This window comes from Lates calcarifer, linkage group LG1, assembly GCF_001640805.2.
Source record: "Lates calcarifer isolate ASB-BC8 linkage group LG1, TLL_Latcal_v3, whole genome shotgun sequence".
Taxonomy (NCBI): domain Eukaryota; kingdom Metazoa; phylum Chordata; class Actinopteri; family Centropomidae; genus Lates; species Lates calcarifer.
This window is the reverse complement of record NC_066833.1, coordinates 22,330,508-22,356,053: the sequence shown is the minus strand read 5'-3', so window position 1 is coordinate 22,356,053 and position 25,546 is coordinate 22,330,508. Positions and strand designations below refer to the sequence as shown.

The 25,546-nt window shown below is 40.9% G+C and overlaps 1 protein-coding gene across 2 annotated transcripts; it reads left to right on the top strand.

Moving 5' to 3' along the window:
- Positions 1-4,150: 4,150 nt before the first annotated feature.
- Positions 4,151-17,721, top strand: tmtc4 (transmembrane O-mannosyltransferase targeting cadherins 4). Of its 2 annotated transcripts, XR_001963861.2 has the most exons (19): positions 4,151-4,967; positions 5,055-5,170; positions 5,331-5,547; positions 6,814-6,901; positions 7,091-7,191; positions 7,450-7,542; positions 7,746-7,907; positions 8,242-8,444; positions 8,784-8,958; positions 9,363-9,494; positions 9,579-9,658; positions 9,752-9,859; positions 9,975-10,116; positions 10,312-10,426; positions 11,607-11,719; positions 11,884-11,953; positions 12,140-12,315; positions 13,581-13,731; positions 17,195-17,721. XR_001963861.2 is itself a non-coding variant. In XM_018702633.2 (17 exons), the coding sequence occupies exons 1-17, from the start codon at positions 4,806-4,808 to the stop codon at positions 12,286-12,288; spliced, it is 2,226 nt and encodes a 741-aa protein (XP_018558149.1). In that variant the 5' UTR covers positions 4,151-4,805; the 3' UTR covers positions 12,289-12,410. The 2 variants fall into 2 exon arrangements, 1 of the variants encoding a protein (XP_018558149.1); XM_018702633.2 differs by lacking the exons at positions 13,581-13,731; positions 17,195-17,721 and having other exon boundaries at positions 12,140-12,410.
- Positions 17,722-25,546: the final 7,825 nt, after the last annotated feature.

Genomic DNA, 25,546 nt, shown 5'->3' with positions numbered 1-25,546 from the left:
ATCCATACTTCATGCATTTTGCATAGGGTGGTAATTAGATGATTTTGGGGGGTACTAAATGCTTCTGCACAAGTAAATATGTTCCTGGTGAGACAGAAAAAAACCCTGTAAAATCAAAGCCAGATGTAAAAACTGAGTAAATTATGAATTATGAGACTGCTCTGATCAGATTCGAACATCTTTAGTGGTATATACCAGCTATGACAGTTATATAAACTGTGATTCTTCTCATCAATCTGGATGTACTCTTTGAAAACTTGACGCTTCTCCAAAAGGGTAGCACCCATAAAAACTGTCTTTGACTGTTCAGATACCAAGGGTGATGTTTTGAAGCATTGCCTTAATTACATGTGCTTTCTTGCTGAATAAGTGTCTACTTCTCTAACCAACCTTGAGACCCATTTTAAAGGTCTGAGAATGTGCCCTTGACAATTGCCCGCCCCCCCTTGTCACCCTGGGCCCCTGGCTCTGGCCATTAGGGAGATTCCTTGTCTTCCCGAAACAATGACAGGTGAAATGAAGCACAAAATCCCAAAGTCTGCCGTGGGCCTCTCCACAGCCTCAGTACCTCTAATTCTTACAGACAGCCATCTTTCTATTAACACTTCATCCTACTAACATATCTTATGACAGTCAACAGATTACCCGTGTTTGAGACAACAGCCGCGTGATCAATGGCACAGAAATACAGTGGCATGAAAAATTATGTGAACCCTTTAAAAGTACCTGGTTTTCTGCATTAAATTATGATAAAATGCAATCTGACTTTCATCAAGTCACAAACGCAGACAGACACACAAACTGTGTTAAATTATAATTTTTTTGTGTCTGTATTTAACACACCCATTAAATAGTCACAGTGTTAGTGGAAAAAGTAGTAAACTCCTGGATTAAATAACTTGGTGGGAATAACCTAAAACAATTTTCATTCTGTAGCTGCAGATCAGGCCTGCACAACCGTCAGGAGGAATTTGGGACCATTGCTCCTCAAAGAACTGCTTCAGTTCAGCCATATTCTTTTGGGATGTCTGGTGTGAATGTTAAAGTTGCTGTCATTGTCCCACATGCTTTCATTGAGACTAGGGTTGGCCTATTCCTCACAGTGCCTTTGCCACACCCTAAAAACCACTGGGTTATAATATAACACAGACATAGTAATGGGTTAACTTTATCCAGCGCCCATGGTTAGAAAAACAGACCACAGGTTGTTTTGATCCAATGATCCAATGGTAATATATAAAGTCAAACAACCCATTGGTACTGGGTAAAGTTGACCCAATATATTGCAACAATGGCCACACTGGGTCAGTTTTTAACCTGGTGTTTTTAAGTGCAAAATCATGCCAGGATCAAACCTTAGCACAGATTGATGGGCATTGTCACCAGTAACATAAATCTGGATATTTGGTTCTAAAAACATGTTAATGTTATATTTCATCAGAGTGTAATGATTCAAAAATTAAATGTCAAATGCATGTATAATATTCATATGTGATGCTGAACATCTTCATGATCACAATCTACATCGACAAAATGCCAAATTACATGCATTACACTTAGTTCAACAATTCCATTCCATGCAGAAGTGAATACTCCTCCAACCCAATAATTAAGCCGCTGTGTCATTTGCATGAGTAAGTAACACACTAACCCTAACCCTCAGAGGTAGAGGCAAAGAACAACTCAGTGTATCATGTTCACATCTTTCATGATGATTTAATAGACATACACATAAACAAAACAAAACCATCTGCAAATACTCAAGCACTAGTCAGACTGTCATGGAAGCAAACCTCTGTATCACCTTAAAGTCTGATATTGTTACATCTGTGGATCAGCTATAGACAAGCCTCCTTGGCACTGTTTTGCACTGATTACTGATCTGATGTGTCATCTGTTCTGTGAAAGGGAAATGAGGAAGGACAATCAATAACTGGATTATAACTCCATGTCAGAGGCTGAGCCAGCAGGGTTAGGGAAATTGATGGAAAAGGAGAGAGTTAAAGGGGGTAGAGAGAGAGAAATTGACATAAAATCAGAAGTCTGAACTGGGAGTGACGTCAGTTGACAGCATTCCAACTGAGAAGTCGAAAAAACACGGACGCTCACAGGAAAGCCTTCATAGTTGCTCTTTAGGAGTATAGATGAGTTCAAAACAAATATGTACTCCACTTGAAGAACATTGGATTTTAACGCAAACATTTCAGAACATTCCTGAAAAGCCGTTCAGATTTAACTATTCAATAAAAAGGCATGACCATGAAACGATTTAGACGTATCCCAGACTAGCCATTGCCATTTGCATCGCTAGCCATTGTTAGAAATACCAGCTGAATCCACTGAAACTTGAAACATGTAAAAAGATCATTTTCCCAACAGACTGTTAGTAGTTCAGTGTCATTTGCAGGGTGGGCAGCCATCTGTCTCGACCAGTCCACATACATGTGGACGCAGCTGTCACCAATGCATTTTCAGCACAAAGCCAAACAAATAAAAATGAATAAATAAATAACGTGGTGTTGATTTTTTTTAAACATCCCAAACTGTAATTTTGTGGGATGTTGTTGGTTGAACAATTTAGCTAAGGCAGGTAACATATGCTATCGTCAGTTTATACTTGTCCCCATGGCAACTGTAAACAGTTAGCACAGGATGCATGAATTCAGTGGTTAGTGGACCTATTATTGATTTGTAACACTTATTTGACTTTTGATAGTTCTCATTTACAATACAATTTCATCACTTTGGAATACTGTGATTTTTATATAATACTATGATTGTTGCCTTATATGTTATACCTTGTTGTAAGCCATCTGAGTTAACAGTTACACCCTGTAGTAAAGCCACTAAAGATATGCCAAATTGTTGTTCTGTTCAGTTTCAGATTAACATCATCCTCTTTCTCTGAGAATCTGTTATCTGAGTCTGATTGTGGTGCAACACCTTATTGTGGTAAGTGTTTATTACAGTTTTTTTTTTTTGCTGCCCTAGTGCTTTAAACAATGTTGTATCTGCAGGCTGGGCTGCCTATAGTTGACCTCGGTTATCAAAGGGCCATGGTGAGATGCCCATGACAGATGCATTGCGCCTACAAGAGGAGAGGATAAAGTCCAGAGATGATCAACAAGGACAAACAGATGGTGCAGAGGCCTTGCTGGATCTCCATGAGTCAGCCAGGAACCCAGAGCCAGAGGACATCACTGAGACGATTAACAAGGTCGATGAATTTCAAATTTTGTTAACAAATGTAGCCACTAGCCAGTATTGTAAATTAGAACTGGTTAATGCAGATGTGATTCTGACACCAAATAATGAATGTAAACTTTCGAGATCAACTTGAGCTGACTTTACCTGAGTTGATGGTCAATGTGAACTGCCAGTGACTGCTGGAGTGGATATATTTGGGCGCTTCCCATAATGTGACTGAGCTCATGACAATGGCTGATCTTGCTCCTTGTCTTTTACAAACTGTTCACACAATTCATCAAATACTTCCAACTCATTGTAGACGAACTGCCCATCTGTTACACTGTTACACCTGGAGCAGAGTAAACCTATACACTACACACTCCTTACTCACCCAAAGATATGCTGTTCTAAAACATATACATAAGTTTACTTTAGTCACTGACAGACATGAAATTAAATCTAAACAATATACAAAAGTATGAAGATATGTAGGGTGATGTGTTCAGGTGCATGTGGGAAAAGGCACACATGGAATACTTGCAAGAGCAACACTTTTGGAGAGATAATATTTTTATTTATTTCTGTTTTAATGAGAACCATATACCTGAGAATGAAAAACACCGGACATCCATTGCCAGGAAAACGAAATTAAGTGAAATATGAAGGATTAAAAATATGACCTATAAGGCCTTCTATACGTCTGAACTAAATTGTTTTTACAGCTTTCTATCTGGACATTAAAAGAAGTAACGCCATCAGAGTATGAAGCTTCAAAATCAACTGTAAGTTATTCCGGGGGGAGGATGAAGCACGTAAAAACAGACTTACTTCCAGTTGGTAGAAGGAGTTTGATGGGCTCCAGGTCTCCTTGGGAGAAATGAAGAAGGGCGTTTGTTCACACTTTCCAACTTGTACACTGAGCTTCTCGTCAACTATTGGTTTAAAATGACCATGTGATAGTGACGCTAAACAGGGAAGTGCTGGAGTCTGAGCGTGTACATTTGTTTACAGCAACCAGTTCACCGTCTGCACCTCGCCGTGTCTGCTTTATGCGAATGAAAATCTTCAGTTGTCGGCAAAATATTTCGAGCATATAGCGCGTGTTATCGATACAGTCCATTCCCGCGCGTCGTCACGTTTAGGCTGTGCAGTAATGGGAATAGCACCCGCTAACAAGACATGCTAAAGTCACGCTTTATTAGCTTGCTAAATTCCAGAGTACCCTTCACGTTACACCGTCATGTAATCGCCTGTGACAAAGTAATTGTTTCGCCTCACTATTACAAAGTGTAAAGCTAATCACCAGGTTGGTTTGCAGACACAATCCTCGCCTCTTTCACCGGGTTAACGTTTACGTTTACTAGTTAGCCAGCCGGTAGGGCAGCTAACATGGGAGTTACACAAGACAGGGTGACCTCTCACATCATGTCTCTCAAAAGATAAGGTATGAATCCATCCAGTGTATAAAGAGCGTGATTTTATTATTCAGTCAGCTATCAGTTTTTACAGCCCATGATTTAGATAGCATTTATAGCAGCTGACACAGTATGACTGTGTGTGCCTGCACCCATCCTCCTCCACCTGCTGTGAGAGAATGACCAAAGACCCAGTGCATCATGGCATTGTCTGAAGTTTATTGGGATCACCAAATACCCCTGCCAAAGCTTGCTCCTGTCCAGGCCAAGGTCACAGTTGCCCTGGTGGCACTCCTGTGCTTCATTAACAGCTATGACGGGGAGTTTGTGTTTGACGATTCGGAGGCAATCGTCAACAACAAGGTAATTTATACAATAAATACAATATATAGTCAGTGTTAAAAGCAATTATCCTGCACAGGTCAGTCTGATTTTGCATCTGTGTGGTAGGACTTGAAACCAACAACGCCACTGAACAACATCTGGACCAATGACTTCTGGGGAAGCAACTTGAGTAGCAACTCTAGTCACAAATCCTACCGACCTCTCACTGTCCTTACATTTAGGTAAGGACTCATATTTATTATATGAACTCATACTCACACTTTAACGTCAGTGTGAAATGCTTGTAATCATGCTAATGGGACTTGCATTTGGTCACTTGAACTCCTGTCCCTCACCTACTGTATGTCCCTCATTAGTTATTTCCCCCTCTTGTTCTTGCAGGCTGAACTACCTCTTGGCAGGGGGCCTGCACCCTGTTGGCTTCCATGTGCTGAACATCATCCTCCATGCCGTCATATCTGCCCTCATGATCGATGTGTTTGCTATACTGATTGGTGGACTGGCTTATGATGAGAAGGATAGGATCCTGAACAACGCCCCCAAGACGTCTCTACTTGCTGCCCTCCTCTTTGCTGCACACCCAGTCCACACAGAAAGCGTAAGCAGACTTCAGAATCAAGTTCAACAAAGTTTGTTCTTCATTTCTGACAAGTACAGCAGAATTGTTACGTGTTCCAATCTCATGGTAACCTCAAACAAATCAAGCAGTGTGACAGGATGCACAGCACTAGACTTAAATGCGGGGTTACACAGTCATTACACTAGTAAGTAATGGTGTGTGTGGTTAAAGATAAAATGTGGATAGTTTAGTACGGGCTTGGATTGGAAGGTCCATTTTAACACCTCCCCTCCTTGCAGTACAGCGTGACGGAACAATGACACTGGAACAAACGTGCGCAACTGTTGCCCCCTCCATTGTTTTCCCCTCCTTAAACTCATTGCATTTCATACTCTTGTTGCGTCCATTTTTTTACACAGTGGGTGACCACACTGAAGTGTCCTTTTACATGTGACTGCAAACAGACCATGAAGTAAAACCTTGTGTTCTTCTGCATGTTGACACAGTGAAACAGATGTCGCTTAATTGGCAAAACGCTTAGGAATATTGTAAGCAGAAGTTTTAGGTGAAAACAATGTTCTCTATGTGATATTTGTGTGCCATGTAAATGAAAAGTCACAGTCCCCAGCCCACTGAGATATGGTAGCTGGTTATGATACTGGGCTACAGAATAAACTTTTTGTAACAACATGGGTTCCCTAAAGCAATGCTATCATGGCATCTTGACATACCAGTCCAGAGGTTTTGATACTAAATATGCAGTGGTCCCATGCCAAGAACAAAAGGTCTGTCTCAGCTGGGAGTGCAGGGTCAGAGATACTGTGTGGTAGCACGGCCTGTCTATTAGCTGTGCTGGGTTGCTTATTGACCTGCAAGCACGTGTGTGTTTGCTGCGAAGCCTGGCTGGAAGGCAGCTATTCCCCCTCTCCATTGTCTTTAATCATGCAGGGCAAGAACTGGGTGAGACCTGGGGGGTGGGAGGCAGGCAGACTCTTGGCTTAGGCCTGCTGTATGTATCAAAGCAGACTACCCCAGGATTCCAAACATACTGTACCCACACACTGTATAGAACAGACACACCAACAGGCCATGCTGCTAATGAGAGAGTCTTTCTACATCTGTTAATAAGCCATTCTATAATAACTCCATTTGTAACCGGATGCAGAACAAAATATGACGTGGAAGATGCAATCACTTACAAAAGGATGCATATCATAATACTGTTTGCCCGGTAGTTTAACTTTTTCTGCCACATCTTTTATTGTTTCGCTCTTTCTCTCTCGTTTCCCTCTCCATCTCAATAAGGTGGCTGGTATAGTGGGCCGAGCAGACCTTTTATGTGCTCTGTTCTTCCAGCTCTCTTTCCTCACCTACTGCAAAGCTTTCAACAGGGGTAGGTATCTAACACAGAGTGTTACTCTTTTTGTTTACCCTTTGTCTTATACTGTAATGTAAATGCAAAATATAGTGACAGAATCGATCAACATTGTGGAACTGCTTGTTTTTCAACTGCAGCTGTAAATACCTACATTTTAAGCTTTAATTGTCCATAAGCAACTTAATCTTGGCTTTGTGTTCTCAGGGAGTGACAGAGATGACAGGTTTTCTGTCCAGTGGGTTGCGGTCAGCCTCTTGCTGTGTGCTGCAGCAATGCTCTGTAAAGAACAAGGCATCACAGTCTTGGTAAGTCTTTTTGTAAATCCATTTTGCTTCCATTTCATCACCGGTAACAATGTTTAAATGAGACTTCATCAGAGATACACAATAAATAATCCTATGTGAAACAAGACATACTGGCTTATTTTATTTCATGTCATCGCTTATGTGAAAAAGTCTCATGTTTTTTGCATGTATGATGTGAGTTAAAGAACCATTTTGTTGCTGACCTATATAAAATTTAAATGCCATTCCTCCTTCCTTCTCTTATGTATTTTCCTTCAGGGTGTGAATGCAGCCTTTGATGTCCTCCTGATCTGTAATGTTAATGTGTATGAACTCAGCCAGAGGCTACTTCTTAGGAAGAATCCACTCAATGTGAGTTACAGTTCATACACCCTCCCCCTTGTTCCATGTCATAAATTATGCACTGCCTTGTATGATTAATGTCACATCACATATATTGTTTAAGTAAGGCAGTATGGATTTCCGTGCATTGTGACGATGAAACAGTGCTTGAAAGCAACTAACGAGCATGGATTTTTATTCGTCAGTGACAAGTGGTAATATTTTTCTGACAGGTAAGTGATATGTTACGAACGGGACTGCTAACACGATTGGGTCTCATGGGTCTTGGAGGACTCTCAATGCTCTATGCACGCTGGAGGATCATGGGAACAGGACCACCAGCATTCACTGAAGTGGACAACCCTGCCTCTTTTGCAGAAAATATATTTCTTAGAGTAAGTAAGATTTCTTCACAGAGTTTATTTAACCTGAGACACAACATTTAATCACTCACTAAAGGTATACATTATTTCATCTCGAAATGGTCGTTATTTTTTTATTATTAATGCTATATTTTGGGATCTGTGCTATTATAAATTGACTGAAGCATATTTAATTTGTACATCATGTAAATCCAATTAAACATTTAATATTGTGTTTGACACAAGAAATTTTTTATCATTTTTAAAAAGTGATTGACCTTGATTCTGAATTTGAAATGCTGTTCTTCTCTCATCTTTCCCTGCTCTCTTCCATTCTGCAACCCTCCTGTTCCTCTTTGATTGGCAGATAGTGAACTATAATTACTACTACTCTCTGAATGCCTGGCTGCTGCTGTGTCCCTGGTGGCTGTGTTTTGATTGGTCCATGGGCTGTGTGCCTCTCATTAAGACAGCCACTGATTGGAGGATGGTGTGGCTGCTGCTGCTCTGGTGCGTCCTGATAGGCTTGATAAGCCAAGCCTTATGCTCGCAGGACAGCCAGAGAAGGAGGTAAGCAAGCACAGCCATCTCGCACTCACTGCAGATGAGATGGAGTACATGTTGGCCTCTCTAGACTTACAGTTGATTATGAAAATTGTATCGTATCCACTGCAGTGTGACCAGAGCACCATGTCTCGATTGCTGTTAGAGGAGTTTTAAAATTCTCTGCTGGTTTAGAGAAACTGTGTGTGTGTGGTTCATAAGGAAAGTTTCTCTGAGTGTAAGATGTTTTTGGGGGTGCTTTATTGAGCCTACATTTTCTTAAGCCCAAATTTCTTCTCAGTACAAGTGTCATGCATCTGTATGATAATCCTTTTGTGATCTGCGGCCTTTTCCTCTCCTTGCCAGGACACTGACCTTGGGTCTGGTGCTGCTGGTGGTTCCTTTTCTGCCAGCCTGTAACATTTTTTTCAGGGTGGGCTTCGTCATTGCTGAGAGAGTGCTCTACCTGTCTTCAGCTGGCTACTGCCTACTGCTGGCCTACTCTCTGGGACATTGCTGCTTTCGCTGGACCAAATACAGGGTAAAGCTACTGTAAATCGCACCAAAAAGATCACACCAAAGTAAGAGCTACCGCATGGTGCCGACGAACCTTGATGAGGACTCAGTTTCCAGCAAAGATACAGCCCAGTGACCTTTCTATTTCTACAGCCCATGGGTCTCACTGTCCTGGTTTTAAACTCTATTATTTAACCACCTGTTTATGCAACTTTGATGCTTCAGTAGCTCAGTGATGCAGAGTAGGCCCAGACATGAGAAATGACTAATGACTTATCTATAAAGGGAGGATAGCAGCAGGTGGTGTCCTTGTGTTACATAGATTTATTTACAGGCTATTAACTCTGAGTCACAGACAGTTTATTTTTAAGCCTAAGCGTTATGATGACTTACAGGACACGGTTGTTAAATGTCTTCTTTTCGTTACAGAAGCTGCTGTGTGTGTCGGTGCTCGCACTGTTGTGTGTGTATGTAGCTCGCTGTGCTCTCCGCAGTCACCAGTGGCGGTCAGAGCAAAGTCTCTTCACCAGTGCCCTGTCTGTCTGTCCGCTCAATGCCAAGGTAAAAATCCAGGTCTTTTCCTGCCTCTTTACAGCGTGTGAAGTCACACTCTGACGCCTTATGTGTTTATGACTGAATCCTCAGGTCCATTACAATGTCGGTAAGAACCTGGCTGACAAAGGAAACACCACTGCTGCTATCAGATATTACAGAGAAGCAGTCAGGTATGTCTCCTCACAATCATTGGCAGTCCAGTCAACTACTGACAAGCAAGCAATAAAGTTAGCTCTGTGTTGCACGTTTTCTGTGGCTCTCAGGCTACATCCTACCTACGTCCATGCCATGAACAACCTGGGGAATATCCTGAAGGAGAGGAATGAACTGATCGAGGCAGAGCAGCTTTTGTCCAAAGCCGTTTCTATTCAGTACGTCGTCCAAACAAAGGAACACAGTACTCTGTAACACAAAGATGATCATTTCATTTCCGTGACTCAACTTGATAGCTCCAACTGATGGCATTGTATGTTTTAATATGTGCAGGCCTGACTTTGCTGCAGCTTGGATGAATCTGGGAATTGTTCAGAACAGCCTGCAGAAATTTGAGGAAGCAGAGCAGAGCTACTGGAACGCCATCCGCTTCCGGAAAAAATACCCAGACTGCTACTATAATCTGGGACGCTTGGTAAGACACCAGAGGCAACATTCAGAGAAGTCTTATGGTCAGTGTGCAAGGGGCTTTTCTGTAACCTGGATACTGTAAATGTGAACAAAATTAACTATGGAAATAACTACTCTACAATGGCTGATTTTTGCCATAGGTGGAGAGAGGGGAAATATTTGAGACGGCTTACTTTACTTTTCTCTCTTTACTTGATAGTATGCTGACCAGAACAGACACGTTGATGCCCTGAACGCATGGAGAAACGCAACCGTCCTGAAACCTGATCACAGCCTGGCTTGGAACAACATGGTCATTCTGCTGGACAACACTGGTAGCAACAAAATGCGCACACACAAATAATGTAATGTAAATACTGGACAGAAAACACAAAGTACTAGTAATTTCATCTATAATAATAATGAATTTTATGATTCACCGTTATTTTCAAAGAGCTCTCTGTCCTGGGTGCAGTTTGTTTCAGCATTAACAGCCAAGAAACAAAGCGTTGCTATTTTGGAAAGGCAGGAAATCTAAATGGCCAACAAGATTAGACCGGAAGAGCAGGAATCAGCAATGCTTGAAATTTATGTATTAAAGCTTTGTGTTGTGAGTTTTGAAGGCACTCTTCCCTGCCGTGTGGAGAATGCTCTGATTTCCAAACGCTCGAGCCGTTTTGTCAGAAGCCGCTCCCGCGGGGGCGGAGTCTCCCAGGAGGGCACTGGAACTGTCCAATCAGGGCTCAGTATGTTCCTGATCAAACGTGGGCAAGCACAGCCAGAACAGCGCCCCCTCAGAGTCCCCCCACTGCATTTATTCCCCAAATCTGACAGAAATAATTCTACCCCTCTCCCCAGCTCCCCACCAAACAAAAAAGAGAAACAAAAAGAACAATAGGTGTCATTTTCAAATAGCAAGGAAATGGGAATATTCTTTTCTCTTTGGTGTTCACCCCCCCTCTTTTGTTTTTGATCATTACACAAACAAAAGGCAGAATCAGTGTAGATTTAGGCAGACGCACTCAGACAGTCACATATGTAGGCGCATGTTGGCAAGCTGCGTCTGAAGGGCACAGGCCATGACTCAGGACATGACTGTCTCTGTCTGTCTGGCTTACTGTCTGACTGACTGCCTGTCTGTCTGTCTGCCTGCCTGCCTCTCTTTCTCTTTCTCTTTCTCTTTCTCCATTTCTGGCCAGACATCAGACGTGTCTGTGACAGAGATCAATAACCCAGTGGGCCTTGTGTTCAACCTTAATTAGGAGACTAAACCGCTCCTCCATGTGTGGAGAAGGAAAAACTCTGCTTTAGACACTGCTGACAAATAAAGCAAGCAGTCAGATTCTCTGTAAACCAGCTGTTATTACCAGTGTATTGTAGAGTTTTTAACTGCATATGAATGTTAACACACAATTTTAGTAACATTTGTGTTGTTTAACCATATTTTATAGACATGATGTCTGGTGTGTGTATCACTAAAAATTCATGTGTGATACTTTTTGCACTTGCTTCAAGGTAACTTGGGTCAAGCAGAGTTGATCGGCCGAGAGGCTCTGAAGCTCCTCCCCAACGACCACACTATCATGTTTTCATTGGCCAACGTCCTGGGGAAATTACAGAAGTACAAGGTCAGTCAGCATAGTACAAACATTTCAATTCAGAATATTATTTTTTGTGCACGTTGGTGATTGTAAACCTTACAAGATTTTCTGTGTCTGCTATAAGTCAGGAGTGGTACATTTCTCTGACCTGTACAGGTAATTTATTGTTTGTTTTTCTTTTTTCTCCTCAGGAATCAGAGGGCTTCTTCCTTCACGCTCTTCGAATCAACCCAAATGCTGCTAGTTGCCATGGCAATTTAGGTAAGGCTACTGCAACTTTGGCTGTATCACATATTTAACAGAGCAGACGAGAGATTTGAAGTGCTCAAAAGCTAAAAGAATATTTGTGCATTTTAGCAGAAGCAATATTGTGCTAAATGCTCTAAATAAATAGAATTAGAATTGACATTGCCTCTCAGCTTACAGAACATTTCGGTTTTTCCTCAGCTGTGCTGTATCATCGCTGGGGTAAGCTGGAGCTGGCAAAGAAACACTATGAGCTGTCTCTTAAGTTGGACCCCGAGGCTCCCGGGACCAGAGACAACTACAACATGCTGCGACGCAAACTGGACCAGCTTAAACGCAGCACGCCCTGAGGGAGCCTACTGGAACCCCTGCCCACCGTAAAAATATTTTTCTTTCCATTGTTCCACTCAGTATGATTTTATCTGACTAATTCTGGCTTTGTACCATTTGGAAATAAAGACCACGATCTGTGTATCAGGCTCTACTTTTGTTCTTTGTAAAAAAGAAAAAAAAAGAAAAAACTCTTCCACTGCTTAAAAAGGGAAAACAAAAGGGGAAAGCAGCTGTTATTTGTCTTTGTAGTTTAAACTCTTTTAAAAGGTTTTTTTCATGCAGGCAACAGACTGCTTGTGTATCAAGTATCTAATTTGATTTCATGGGTGTGAGATGTGTCTGGGGCAGGTGTGCTAGATGCCTGTGCTGGTTACATGGTCATCTGCTCTGTGCTGTTTTGTTGCCCTATTTGACAGCCATGTGGAACTGATCCTTGGTGAACTCCATCCTCTTTTCATCTCTGACCCTGTATTGTGTCAGCTGGACAGAGCACCATGCATGTGTGGATCCACAGAATCTGTTGTAAAATTTATTTGGGTTGGCCTTCTGTCAGGAGTCCCAAATGTTCCTATACTGAAAAGCTGCTATACACTGTAAAACCTGAGCTCAAGAAACCGACTGCCTTGAATTATTTGAGTTTATCAACTCAAACAAAACATATATTCATTTTTTTATTCAGCAAAAATAACTTAAGTATTCACAGCTTAAGCAGCTTGGGTTAATACAGTTTCATCAGCTCCATTCAGTCACCTGATTTATATGAATTCAGTAGCATAAACTTAAATGCTACCCTTTTACACAAATGCTACCCTTTTGTTTTTCTTCCATTAAGATTTATCACTACATTCTACACTACAACTTCAAACTTACTTGTAAATTAACAGATTTATGTTAGTTTATTTAAGGGAGGTGATTCCTTAAATCCTTTTGGTTCCAGTAACACAATATAAACAACCATGTCTGAAACATCTTTAACTGTTCATTTAGTTGAATGGTTAACACTTATTATTGGTTGCATAACATTTCACTGTTCAAACATTTCCATGTTCTCAGCACTACTCTTTACTTATTGATATTTCACTTCAGTGTTTAGGAAAACAAATACAAATACTTTACAAATGCTCAACTAAAACACTATGGGAAACTTGCGCCTTTTTTTTTTGGTTGTTAAACTATGTAAAGCCTCTGATCGAAACCATTCACACTGATATAAAACAATTCAACATGGATAAATGGCATCATACAGACTACATTTTGGCAACTATATATAAAAAAAAAAAACTAACAAAAAACCCCATGTTATTTTCAGGTGATAGTGGCAGTGCACAAAATGTGAAAACACTGCACAAGATTTGTGAGAGAGAGAGAGTACAACCTGATCTTCAGGCACCCGCTCTTCATCCATCACTGCCACCAGAGTCACTGCTTCCTCCTGGGTTGCCTCTAACTCATCCTGGAAAGTGAGTATATTTCCAGTTTGAGAGTTCAAATCACCAAGCTAATAACACTGAAGAATTTAAAAAAAGGGTAGCCACCAATTACATCATTGCTTACAGATTTTTACATGCAAGTTGGTGACAATATCATAGAGACACAAACAAGTCCAAGGCCCTGGATTGTCGGTGCTTTCTGAGTTGGCTCGAGTGCAAACAATAATAATAAAATCCAGTACACGGACAGAGAAGAGAGAAAACAATTTGTCTCAGTAATAGAACGAGATGAGTAAAAGACCTGTTGATATTATTTATGCCTTGTCCTCAGGATGTCCTCGCATGATTGATCAGTACTGTAGTTGTTTATTTGTTTTATGATTAAGTAGGCATCAGTGATCAGAGATTTCTCTTTCCTAAATGGAAGAAAGCAATGAGGGATTGATATGTGCAAAGGACAATGCAAAACACCAGGCAAGTTTTGAAGTCTCCTGATAAATCATCCTTTAAGTACAGTGGAAGGTTAATTCAGGTAGGACACCAGTGAAAGCCTAGGTGTGTGTTAAACTATTCATGACCTGTTCCTTCACACACCATTAAAAGTTCCTCCATCTTCTTACTAAAACCTCCAGTCTTCCTGTTTTTGTAGAGCTTTAGCAGCTGTGGGGTATATTTGTGAACAGCAGCAAAGACAAAAAAAGGAAAATTTTGAATTGGTGAGCCTATGTAGATCAGTAAAAAAAACAAAATCACAAAGAAGGTTAACTAAAACAAGGATAAGAATGGTTTTTCAGAGTTTTTGAAAACCAGACATTTTGTGTTAGTTATTAATTTCTAAGTTCTTTATCCAGATCAGGTAGTGCTGATCTGATTCTGGTAATAAGTATGTCCCTCTTTATGTGCCCCTTTCAAGTTTTTACTCACCTGTGCTTCAGAAAAGAGAGCAAGCCATCTGTCGTTAACTTCTGCATTAGGAGGAGCTGAATTCACAATTTCTTCATGGCTGGGCTGCATATGTTGATGAATGAGAATCATGTCTCTCTCGGTCAGTGCTTTCTTGAACTGCTCCACCATCTCAAGCCTCTAGGTCTCTAGGTTTGTCCTTCATCTCTTCATAGAGATAACCTGGAAGAAGGTTGACTTCCTCTCTTCCCAGTCTTTTTGATGTTGGACCTAGGTGCAGCGCCCTCTGAATTGCTGCACTTTCCTGAATTTGCAGCCACATCTTGTCTGCCCCGTTCAGTTTGGTCCTGTAATTGCCCATCTTGAAGCACAAGCTGTTCACCTAACTTTCATAGCCAGTTTTGAAACCATTTTCACAAGGGCCTCTGCAGCTGTTTGCTACTAGGATGTGCTTTAAGTTTATATATTTCAGCAGCCATTGTATTCATGTTGTGTTTCCAGATCTTTCATTAATTTAGAATTACCCTTTCTTAGAGCATGCTCCATTTCGTTTTAGAATAGTGGAAACGTGAAGGCATGTGGTCACTGGCAAAGACACTTTGGTGAATCTGTTTTTATCAGAGTATCACTGTGTCCTTTGTACTGGTTGAACTCAAATCAACTAATCTTACTACCTTAATGGTTGCCTTGGATGGCTAGGTCCTCTATGCTCACTACATTGCACAGGCCATTATCAAATTATGGGTCTTGAAACTAAAAGCGAAGGTCATAGGTCAGCTTTAACTTGTTTTTCACCCCAAATATGAGGGCATTTACAGTATCAGGACTGAGAGGAAAAAAATAAGTCTTTCAGGTGTTGGCGCCATTAAGGACAACTCTGAGTGTCAGAATGTCTGTCTTTTCCATTTGCACTGTGTTAAGGAAACCTGCAATACAAATAACAAAGCTATTCCAGGAGCTTTATTTATCACTAGCATCTCCACAGAGAAAACTACAGTCACATTTGCACCCCTACATTTGTTCTGCCATCCTGTAATGCATGGTTATAGTTGAAAATTGAAAGTACCTTTTAATATATTGTCCAGTGTATCCAAGAAAGTTCAGGATACACGAGGCAAGTTTTGAAGTCTCCTGATGAATCCTCCTTTAAGTACAGTGGAAGGTTAATTCAGGTAGGACACCAGTGAAAGCCTAGGTGTGTGTTAAAATATTCATACCTGTTCCTCATTTTCAGATAGACCTTTAGCTTTCCTCAGGTCAGCAAAATCATGATGAGGATGGCTGAGTTGCTCCATTACTCAGACACCAGAATGAAACAATTAGTGGTGAGAATTTTTTTGCCCGAAACTTTGTAGGCAAATAGTAGCATTTGATCAATTATCTGACACACAGACTTCAGTGTGTGGCCTCTTTTTTCACCTCAGCTCATATGATCACACATGCTCAATATACCGGGTCTTGTGGTTTTTCAGTAAAAAGATCTATTTTCTGATAAGCAGTATGTTCCTGATTTCTTTAAACTCAAGAAAAGCTATGTATTCCTCAGTGGGGACAAACATACCAACCACAAACCTTATACCTTCAAAGGTTACCTGTTTTGTGCCATTCACAGTGCCACAGTCTGTATTGCTCGATATCAGTGGGTGTATACCAGTGGGCACTGACTCAACAAAGACAGATTTGACTTTTGAAGACTGTACTTGTAGCCTGAAATATTGTGCTGATGACACAGAATGCCATCATGTTTTGGTATCTCTCTGCCAACCTTTTTAACACACTTCTGTAGTTGTTAATGTCATGCACATTATGTGCTTCCACTCAAATTTCATTGTCCAGGGATCTACCAAGGGACCAAAGAATCTTACAGACCATGTACTGAATGGTGTTATCTGTAAAAGAATGAGAGAGCACAAGCTCAACTGTCTTTCAAGTCCCTCAAGCACCCCCCTTCTGGGATTCTGAGGCCTATGAAAACAGGTAACAGTCTAATCAGCATGTGATTCTCTTTTCCATTCCTACCAACTGTTTCTTGAGTAGGTGAAATTGGGTGAGGGCTTTAACTTTATCAGAATGATGGAGGGGAACTCCACTCCACAGGAATCACTCCTTTAAACAGGTAATGGAGGATGTCTGGTGGAAATCCTGTGATATTATGGAAGTAAGAGAGCTGGTCAGAGAGATAGCACAACTGTGCAAGGTTTGCAAATTCAAAATCATCAGCATAAATAATTATCCCTCATCTGAGAGAATAGGAACCATCACATTATCATAAATAATGTCCAGGCAACTGCAAAGTGGTTTCTTGGATTTTCTAAAGCACATCTGTTTTTTTTTTTTCCCTGATCACAGCTGCGATGAGATGTCAGAATAGGCACAGACATAGGTCTACTGTATAACTCAATCAGGTTCTCATCAGGTTTAACAAATGGAAACCTGTCCTTGCAATATGAGTTTCTTCTCTTAGCTGTAGACAGTGGTCTTTCATAGGAAACAGATTTCAGCAAAACATTACTCTCTGAAATTGTCTGGACTATCTCGCTCACCAGTGTGTTAGTAAAGGGCCAGTTATGTTTTTTGTTTTTTTTTTCAGGACCCTGATTACAGATTCTCTGACAACAGGTTGTAACAGGAAAAACAACTGGTCAAGATGCTCAATGATTTCCTGTGTTGCTCCCTGTGATACATGGAGAATCATTTTTCAAGAAGAAGGCAGCAAGATTATACTGAAACTGCTCATCTACTCCCTCAGCTTTGTCAGTTTCATCAGAAACCTCTGCTGGATAATGTTCATTGTCACTTATAGATTTACATTCGACAGATCTTGCACTACAATTGTTATTATACCATGCATCTGTGTGCATTATATGGCGAGTAAACATTTATTTTTACTCAGTCTTAAATGCCCCCTCAGATGAACAAAACTGTCCCTTTCATGAAATGGTTGCTTAAACACTGATAAACAGTCCAAAATGTGCTAAATGTACACATGCAGTTGTTGGAATACTGGTCAGCTGCAGTCTGCAATGTCTCAATAACTGCACTAGATAAGCCACACAACTTACATTTCCCATGATTTGTTTCTCTCTGATAATTAAAGCAATAATAAATGTAGTTTGAAGTTTGTCAAAGTTAAGTCAGTATCCATGGTTTTTGGTTTTTGTCTATGAATTGAATTCAAATTTCCTTTTCTCAAACCAAGTGAAGAAATGATTTAAGGCAACAAACTGGAGCTAAATCACCAGTACTTGAAATAAGAGTTAGTACAGTCAAATTTGTGGAAATGAGTGACTTGTTCTTCGTTTAGGATTAAGTTACATTAACTGTCTTCTTTGTTAAGATGAGCCGTTAGTTTGGACCAAGAGCTTTAGTTTGAACAGGACCACAGGACAGTCTTTACTCCGCACACTGACTGACTGTGAGAGGCATCAGCTGCTATGTGTTGACCACTGGCGGTTGATGTGGTTATCGTGTTTGTGTTTTTTTTAATACCCATCTCTTTGTTCCTTAGTGAGATGGCACTACGAGGTTCAAAACCCCCTTTGCCTCCTCTCTCACCTTGTAGCTTCTGTAGTTAATAGGAGAAAGGTGTTTGTGCTCAGAAGTTTTTCTGAAGTGTCCGAGAGAAGACAAGGGGTCAGCTGAGACAGGAAACCCATGGCCGGTGCTGTATGAAAACAGCTCTATAGCACAGAGCCTTCAAAGGGAGATGGGGATGATCTCCCTGGGGACTATGCATGCACACACACACATATATACTCACACACAGGCCTGCTCCTCTTCAAGAACGCTGCTGAGGGAAAAGGCGACCCCGGTGTGAAACATCAGTCAACAAGTGTGCACCCGAGGTCAAAGTTCATCGCACTTCTATTTTTTCACCTGCTTCCTACAGCTTGCAGGAAACTTTTGAAGCTCTGGTGGGTTGGTATGGCTTTGCTTTAGGGGCCGCTTAGTTTGTTTACACATACAGTACAATACACCAGTTGATGCTTTGATGCTTGGAAGATGTTACTGATATGCACCTCGGGGGTGCCACTGCACACACGACCATCAATGTCCTCTGTATATGACCTCTTAAATATGCAGCTAATATCACACGATGAAATTTCCTTGTTACTCAGCTCAGTTTTTATTTTTGCTGCTTTGATGTAAAGACTCGGTGGTAGATGTATCTGAAACCAAAACAAAGCCCATATACACTGCACACTCCAAGCATTGTTTAGTCAAGATTAAACCTGTTTCAACAAGACTGACGTAAAGGTCAGTATGGTGAAAGGGCTTCATGCGATGGAGCGAATGCAGACAGAATAAGATCAAAAAGGCTTTCATAGTGACATTCAAGACTGAGCTTTTCCTTCATATTATTTTTCGTCATGCAGTGTAACATGCAGCGCTGCTGATGTAAGGTTGGCTACAATACCATCAGCTATTCACTTTATGTACTTATGGATCCTTTCTTCACTTGCTGTGTGATCCCGTTATTCTGTGCCTGCAGCTGACTGTCTAGCTGCACAGCTGTGCTGGCACATCAGTGGGGGAGTCCACTTTTATCATAATCATTCTTTGAGTACCTTTCATTATCATAAAATATGTGAGTATTAAAGGGATGGATTCACCGGCCCCGCCAACATCTTCATTATCCATTCTGACTGACAAAAACCTGCTGTCCTAGGGAGTGACATTAATAAAAGATGGGATACTACTTCCTTATGAAGTCCTTCCCTTGTTCTCTGGGCTTTCACTGTACACCTTTTACCTGCTTGGATGCTCCGTCACAATGATAATGAAATCAGCTCCCAGGTGGGGTTCTTTATTGTGTTCTATTAATCACACTGATGAGTTTTGATCGGTATAATCAATGGATTCAGGAGAATCATGTCTGATTGTTCACAGCCAAAACCACTCAAAAGTCTGTAACACTAAATTCAACAAGGCATTTTGTTTTGATTGCCACAGAACTCGTTATTAAAAAAAAAAAAAAACAAAACAAAACAAAAAAAAAACACTGTCATCCTTTTGTTGCTGCAGAATATTCAATAGAAGAACAAGAAGCAGGGGAGCACTAATTTGAACCCACTGAGGGTGTTTTGGAACAGCAGGTGTGCTATTTTGCATCTGATAAGCACCAACCCCCCAACAAAATAGAGAAACACAGGGCTTATCAAAACTGCTACATGGAAATGTCCTGAGACATTAAATGAAGCAGCAATACGTGCAATGGTCACACTGAAACTGAGTGACTGGGACTGCAAGAACAAGGCCTTTTGATTTCATTATTTTAGATATCTGGTTTAAAAAAAAAATTGAAATTTGGGGTATAAAAAAAGACTGTACTGTGTCTAACATGAGTAGAAGTATTATTGTATTTTGTTGAATTTGGAGAGGGACTGGAAGCTGGCGTGGCGCACGCACACACACACACACACACACACACACACACACACAGTCACAAACCTACTGTACATCTGTACAAGTGGCTTTGACAGAGTTCTCATCAATGTGACAGGATGTGATCAAGGGCAGTCCTGTGATATGTCTGCTGGGCCTCTGTACGGCCCTCGCTGACACCCCCCCTCCCTTCCTTCTCCCCCCAACCACAACAATCCTAATGGGCTCTGATGGGCACCTCCATCTTGCCTGTTTAATTGATGTAAATACTGCGCATTTGAACCCACTGTCCTTCCCACCATCCCAGCCTGCCCCTCCCTCTGTTTCTTATAACAGTAGGGGTCAGAGGTTAGGCTGACTGAGTGATCATTAGAATGGCAGTCCTTATTAGAGGAGCAGCTTGTCTGACACCCCATCCGCATCGCGGAGAGGGACCCACCCTGTCCGCTTCATCTAGATCATATTACATGACACGACCTCAGAACAGATACTACCAGTGCACTACAACACTGTAGGCCACTAGGGCACGGTGGCATTTGCAGAGGGGTCCCCTCGCCTGTCACGGCGCTTCTCTGACACCGCTCTGTCCGTCTGGCTTGGATTCACTGCTGTCATTTTAAGGAGGGCTACTGTCAGTGGGTATTGGGACCGTCGTGTCTACATGCCCTGGCATTTTCAGTGGTGTTCTCTGTAACGGAGCATCCAGCCACCCTCTTGAGAGTCCATGATGTCGCGGCCAATGATTAATAGTTAGAGATGGGCTATAAAATGTCCAGTGTGGCCAGATGCTAGCCAGGGTTTTGCTGAACTGATATAATGGACCTAGTCTGCCAATTTGGCTCCCTTACAAAGGCTGGAAGTTCCCCAAGATTGATTCTGTTTCTATGTAGCGGTGCCCTGGGGGCTGAATGTTGAGGATGTACTCTTGTGAAAAATGCTGTGGTGTATTATCTTCAGCTGAGAAAAGCGCTATGAATGATCATGGATATAACAAAATGGCATATATACTCACTGACATTTGCATGCAACAGTAAAAATTTAAGCCGATTTATGATCATTTTATCATTTCTTAAGTAAAAGAAAGGCTCTCTGGAAAGGGGGTGGGGGGCTGGGATAATTTGCAGCAGGAGCCCTCTGAGGCTGTTTTGCAAAACAAAACGAAGCAGCTAGACCCTTATTGAAAAATATAGTGCAGTGAGACGGAAATTTATTAACTGGCACCAGTTAATGTGTGCATTATTCATTTCTGGTGAGCATGAAAAATGATCTAAAGAGGTTTGAAATTGCAGACGCGCAGGCTGACTGCACAGTGGCTGGGCTTGCTGGTTCGTTTCATCCTCTTGCGGGGGTGTTTGGGCAGAGAGGTGGAGGGCTGGAGGGACAGAGGGATGGAGGATGGAGGGGAGGAGAGCAGGCCCCTTTCTGGACAGTAGGGCTTTCCAGTAACAGCTGTGCTTCTCTCACGAGGGGGCGGCAGCAGCACTGGGAGAGAGGCTGCTTGGGACAGATGGACCAGCCCAGCACCACCTCCCCTCTCACCTCCCACCACCGCTTCTCTTATTAAAAATACATCTCTACCACTACTAAGTGTATGTACATGTACATGTGCACTTGCATTGTAAGTGTGAGTGTTATAGTAACTAAGAAGAAGGTGTTTACAAACTGTATTTGAGGTTTTGCTCTTGTACATACACTACCACTTACAGGCAGGACAACTGTGTTTGATTTTCCTTTTTCTTTTTTTTTTCTCTTTCTATGCTTATTTCCTCTTGTATCTTCTCTCTTGTCCTTTTTCCTTTGAATCCCAATCTCTCTTATCCTGCCGTTCTCTCTGACTTTCTTTTTCTTCTCTCCACCACTGCTGCAGTAGGAGGTGGTGGGCAGAAGTCGGTGCCAGTGGCATATGGCTTTCCACTGTGCTAAACATTCATACAAAAGACAGGCCCATCAGTCATGGCTGTGGCCGGATGAGGGGAGAGAGCAGGCCTCTGATGAATGGTGTTTAGGACTTACCTGCTGTTAAAACATTACCTCCCAAACACCAGCTCCCTGAAGCACACATAACATTAAGAACGGTATAATATCATGAAATACGACCCTTGTGAGCACTCATCATGTACGCCAGGTTATAGCAAATAATAAATATGCTTTTCAAACCCCTTGCACAGAAACCTGGGTCAGGCCTTCGTAGACCAATTAATGCAGAGCATCTGCTGTATAGAGGGAGCATGCTAAAGAACTTCCGAGCCATTTTAAGCAGTTTAATAAGGAGGAGAGCTGCTTCCTGCTTGCTCCAATACCTCTCATTGCTAGAGTAAGCGTGGAATGGGTCTCCTCGATTAGACCAAATTAATCCATTCTTCAGGGATTCTTTTTCTGGTTCTATGGCGAAACTGGCGCGCCTTTGTTCTTCCTTGAGCCCCGGTGTTTTTTCTGCCAAATTTAACAGAAGGCTCGGAGGGTAACAGGGGTCCAACCCAGTATCACCTTCTGGAGCAGAGCAACTAGCAGAGAAAGACAATCAGCCTGAACCCTGCTGTCTCCAGCACAAAGTGAAAAGACTCTAATTGGGCTTTTTTACGCTGCATTTTCCTGCAGGATTGCTGGATCATGAAAAAGCAATTAAACCTCAGAGCTGCAATTCATTCATTCTTATTTTTATCCTTTCATTGGAAAGAGATAAAATTGAAATCACTTATGTGAGACAAGACTTATGCTTTTTTTTTTTTTTCTTTTTTGGTTTTTACTGTGAGAGAGACCAGCTGTCAGCTCAAAAGATGCTATAAGATATTTACACAAATGAAAACATAGTCAAATTGCAAGAAAATAGAGATTCTACAGTAAACTATCTGAGGGGCATCTGTGTAAATTTGAAGATTTTGGAATTCAATAATTTCTCTCTAAAAACCTTATCTTTAAAAACTGTAACACCAGTTGGGATAACACTGTAGTTCTCAAGGCTACATCTAGAGGCAGCGCTGCCCACAAAACCAGTGAATAAAACTCAACCCCTGCACCCCCCTCCCAAAAAAAAAAAAAAAAAAACACTCAAGACGTGCAAGCCTTACAAAATATGTTCGTGGTGATGAGCAGGTTAGAGGTCAAAGATAAAACATCAAAGCATGGGAAGGTATTTTATGAAGGTACAACCTCAGTGAATAATGTGGTACTTTATGATGGTGTGAGAGTGAATGAGCCATTATTGCAGTTTAGTTTTAAGAAATGCCCTGAATTTGTAAGATGTGTGTTTATTGTGAGCCTAGATTTCTTAGGTTTAAAAAAAAAAAATCTAATAAAAATCCAAATATTAATTAATTAGACAACAGATTACATTACTTATAGACAAATTCAACATTTTATAGGACTGTTTGACTTATGCCAGTGTTGTAAATTGTTTCCCCTACTATAATCACCCACCTGAAATGATTTCCTAAATGCATTAATTCAAGTAAATATTTTGTAGAACCTATAATGCAGGGGAGCCTTAATGAAAGTTTTATTGGCTGTATTGGAATTGCTAAAAGCAGTCACAGAAATCCCAAGGGCTTTTGTATCAAACAGTAAAATTAAAATCTCATTAATTAGTGGTGAGAAAAAAACTAAACTAAAATAAAATACATGTTTAAAAAATATATAAAAACAACAACTGAAACATACAGCATCCAAGTAAACGAGTTCATATCAAATATTGATGATTCTAGAAAAGAATATGCAGAATTGAGTGAGAAATCAAAACCAGATATTAATATTAAAGTCTAAATTTAAAATTAAAAATAGAAAACAATTTAAAGCTAAAAAAAATAAACAGAAAAACAATGTAATTCAAGAAACATCACGTCACATAAAAGTATTTAAAGTTACATTATGTGCATACTAATAATTACACATCACTAACTTACTCCTGATTAATTTTCTAAAATATTTTTAGGCCAAGTAGGTATTTTTCACACACTTTTTAAAAAGCTTCTCAGTAATAACTCATAATTAGAGACACACGAGATCACCACCAGCCATTGGCCCCATTTTCAATCCAAGCATTGTTAACCAAGCGCATAACTATCTCATAACTCCAAATGTTCCAGTCCGCAGAGTCCATACATTGTAAATTAGGCCTGTTAATGTACTCCACTCTGCTCCCAGACACAGAGAGGGACAGTGGTGGGTGTAACCACACACACACACACAGAGAGAGAGAGAGAGAGAGCGAGAGAGAGACTATGCTGTAGGGTTGGCTTTGCATGCACTTTTGTTTTCCCACCATGCACAAAGTGATCAACTATCACACCCCAGACGGTGAGATGTCAACATGAAATACCTTCATTTGCATCAGCTTTAAAAACTGCCTGACTTCTTGTTATGCCAGCGACCCACCAGTGTCTCCATAAAATTCACTTTAGCCGTGGGGGTCCTGAGACCTTGCTAAATACTGCCCCAATACTGCTGTCAACAGTCCGTCAATCACATGACAAATCCCTCTGATTAAACAGAGCTTCACTGGCTGCTTCACAATGGACTGGAATGTAATGAATTAAGTTTGGACACGTCTGTGCCACAGAATTATGTCATTATGTTTTTTGTTTTTTTTGTTGTTGTTTTGTTTTTTGTGTTTTTTTTAAAGACATTTCTATATTCTGGGCACATTTTACATAATGGGAATTAAAGATTAAACTGTAAAATCTTCATTTTGAGCATTTAAAATTTTGTTAAAATAATGTGTAATTGTTTTCAGATTTAAGTATTTAGTTTTTTAGATGGAAAAAAAAATGCTTATGTAAATGTTTCACAGACCTGCTATATGTGCATAAATGTGGGAAGAAATGAATAATAATAAGTAAAATAGTAAAATTTGTTGTGGTATGTGGGCCAAATTAAAAACCTCCAATAATGTGAAAAAAGTAACAGATATATCCTCTTAGCAGGTTTATCACTTTTACAACTTCTTGGTTTGTTTTTACAGTTGATTTGATAAATAATGAGCGAAATGGAGCACTAAATCATTCTTTAAGGAAGCAGTGAGTAGGTGCATCATATAAATCAAGCAGCCTTGCTAAGAGCATCTAAGCAGTCTGCAAAAGCCTCAGACAGACAGCTGAATAAAAGGCGACTCAAAAGACAGGCTGTGTTAAGATAAGAGGCAACATCTAATCTGATTCGGATAGCTGATACAGCCCTGCCACATCTAAATCCTAGAGGTTTGGTCTGAAGAGGAAGGATTTAACTTAAACCCCTTTCAACGTGCTAAATGTGTTTTTGTAATTAAACCCATACAATTAACACTGACAAGCGCAGGTCAAAGAGAGCACAGCTCCTCTGTTCAAATGGATCTCCACAAGTGAAAAGGAACAGAGAAAGAGGACCAGAGAGAGAGAGAGAGAGAGAGACACACACACATAAGGGAAGAGGGAAAGATAGAGGGAGAGAGAGCACATGCTGCCACACTACACAAAGTTACAAAAGCTGCTGGAGTGTGAGAGAGAGAGAGAAAAAAAGCGAATGAGTCAGGGGTGAGGTGGGGAGAAGAATGAGAGAGGCACCTTGATTGAAGCCGTATGGATTT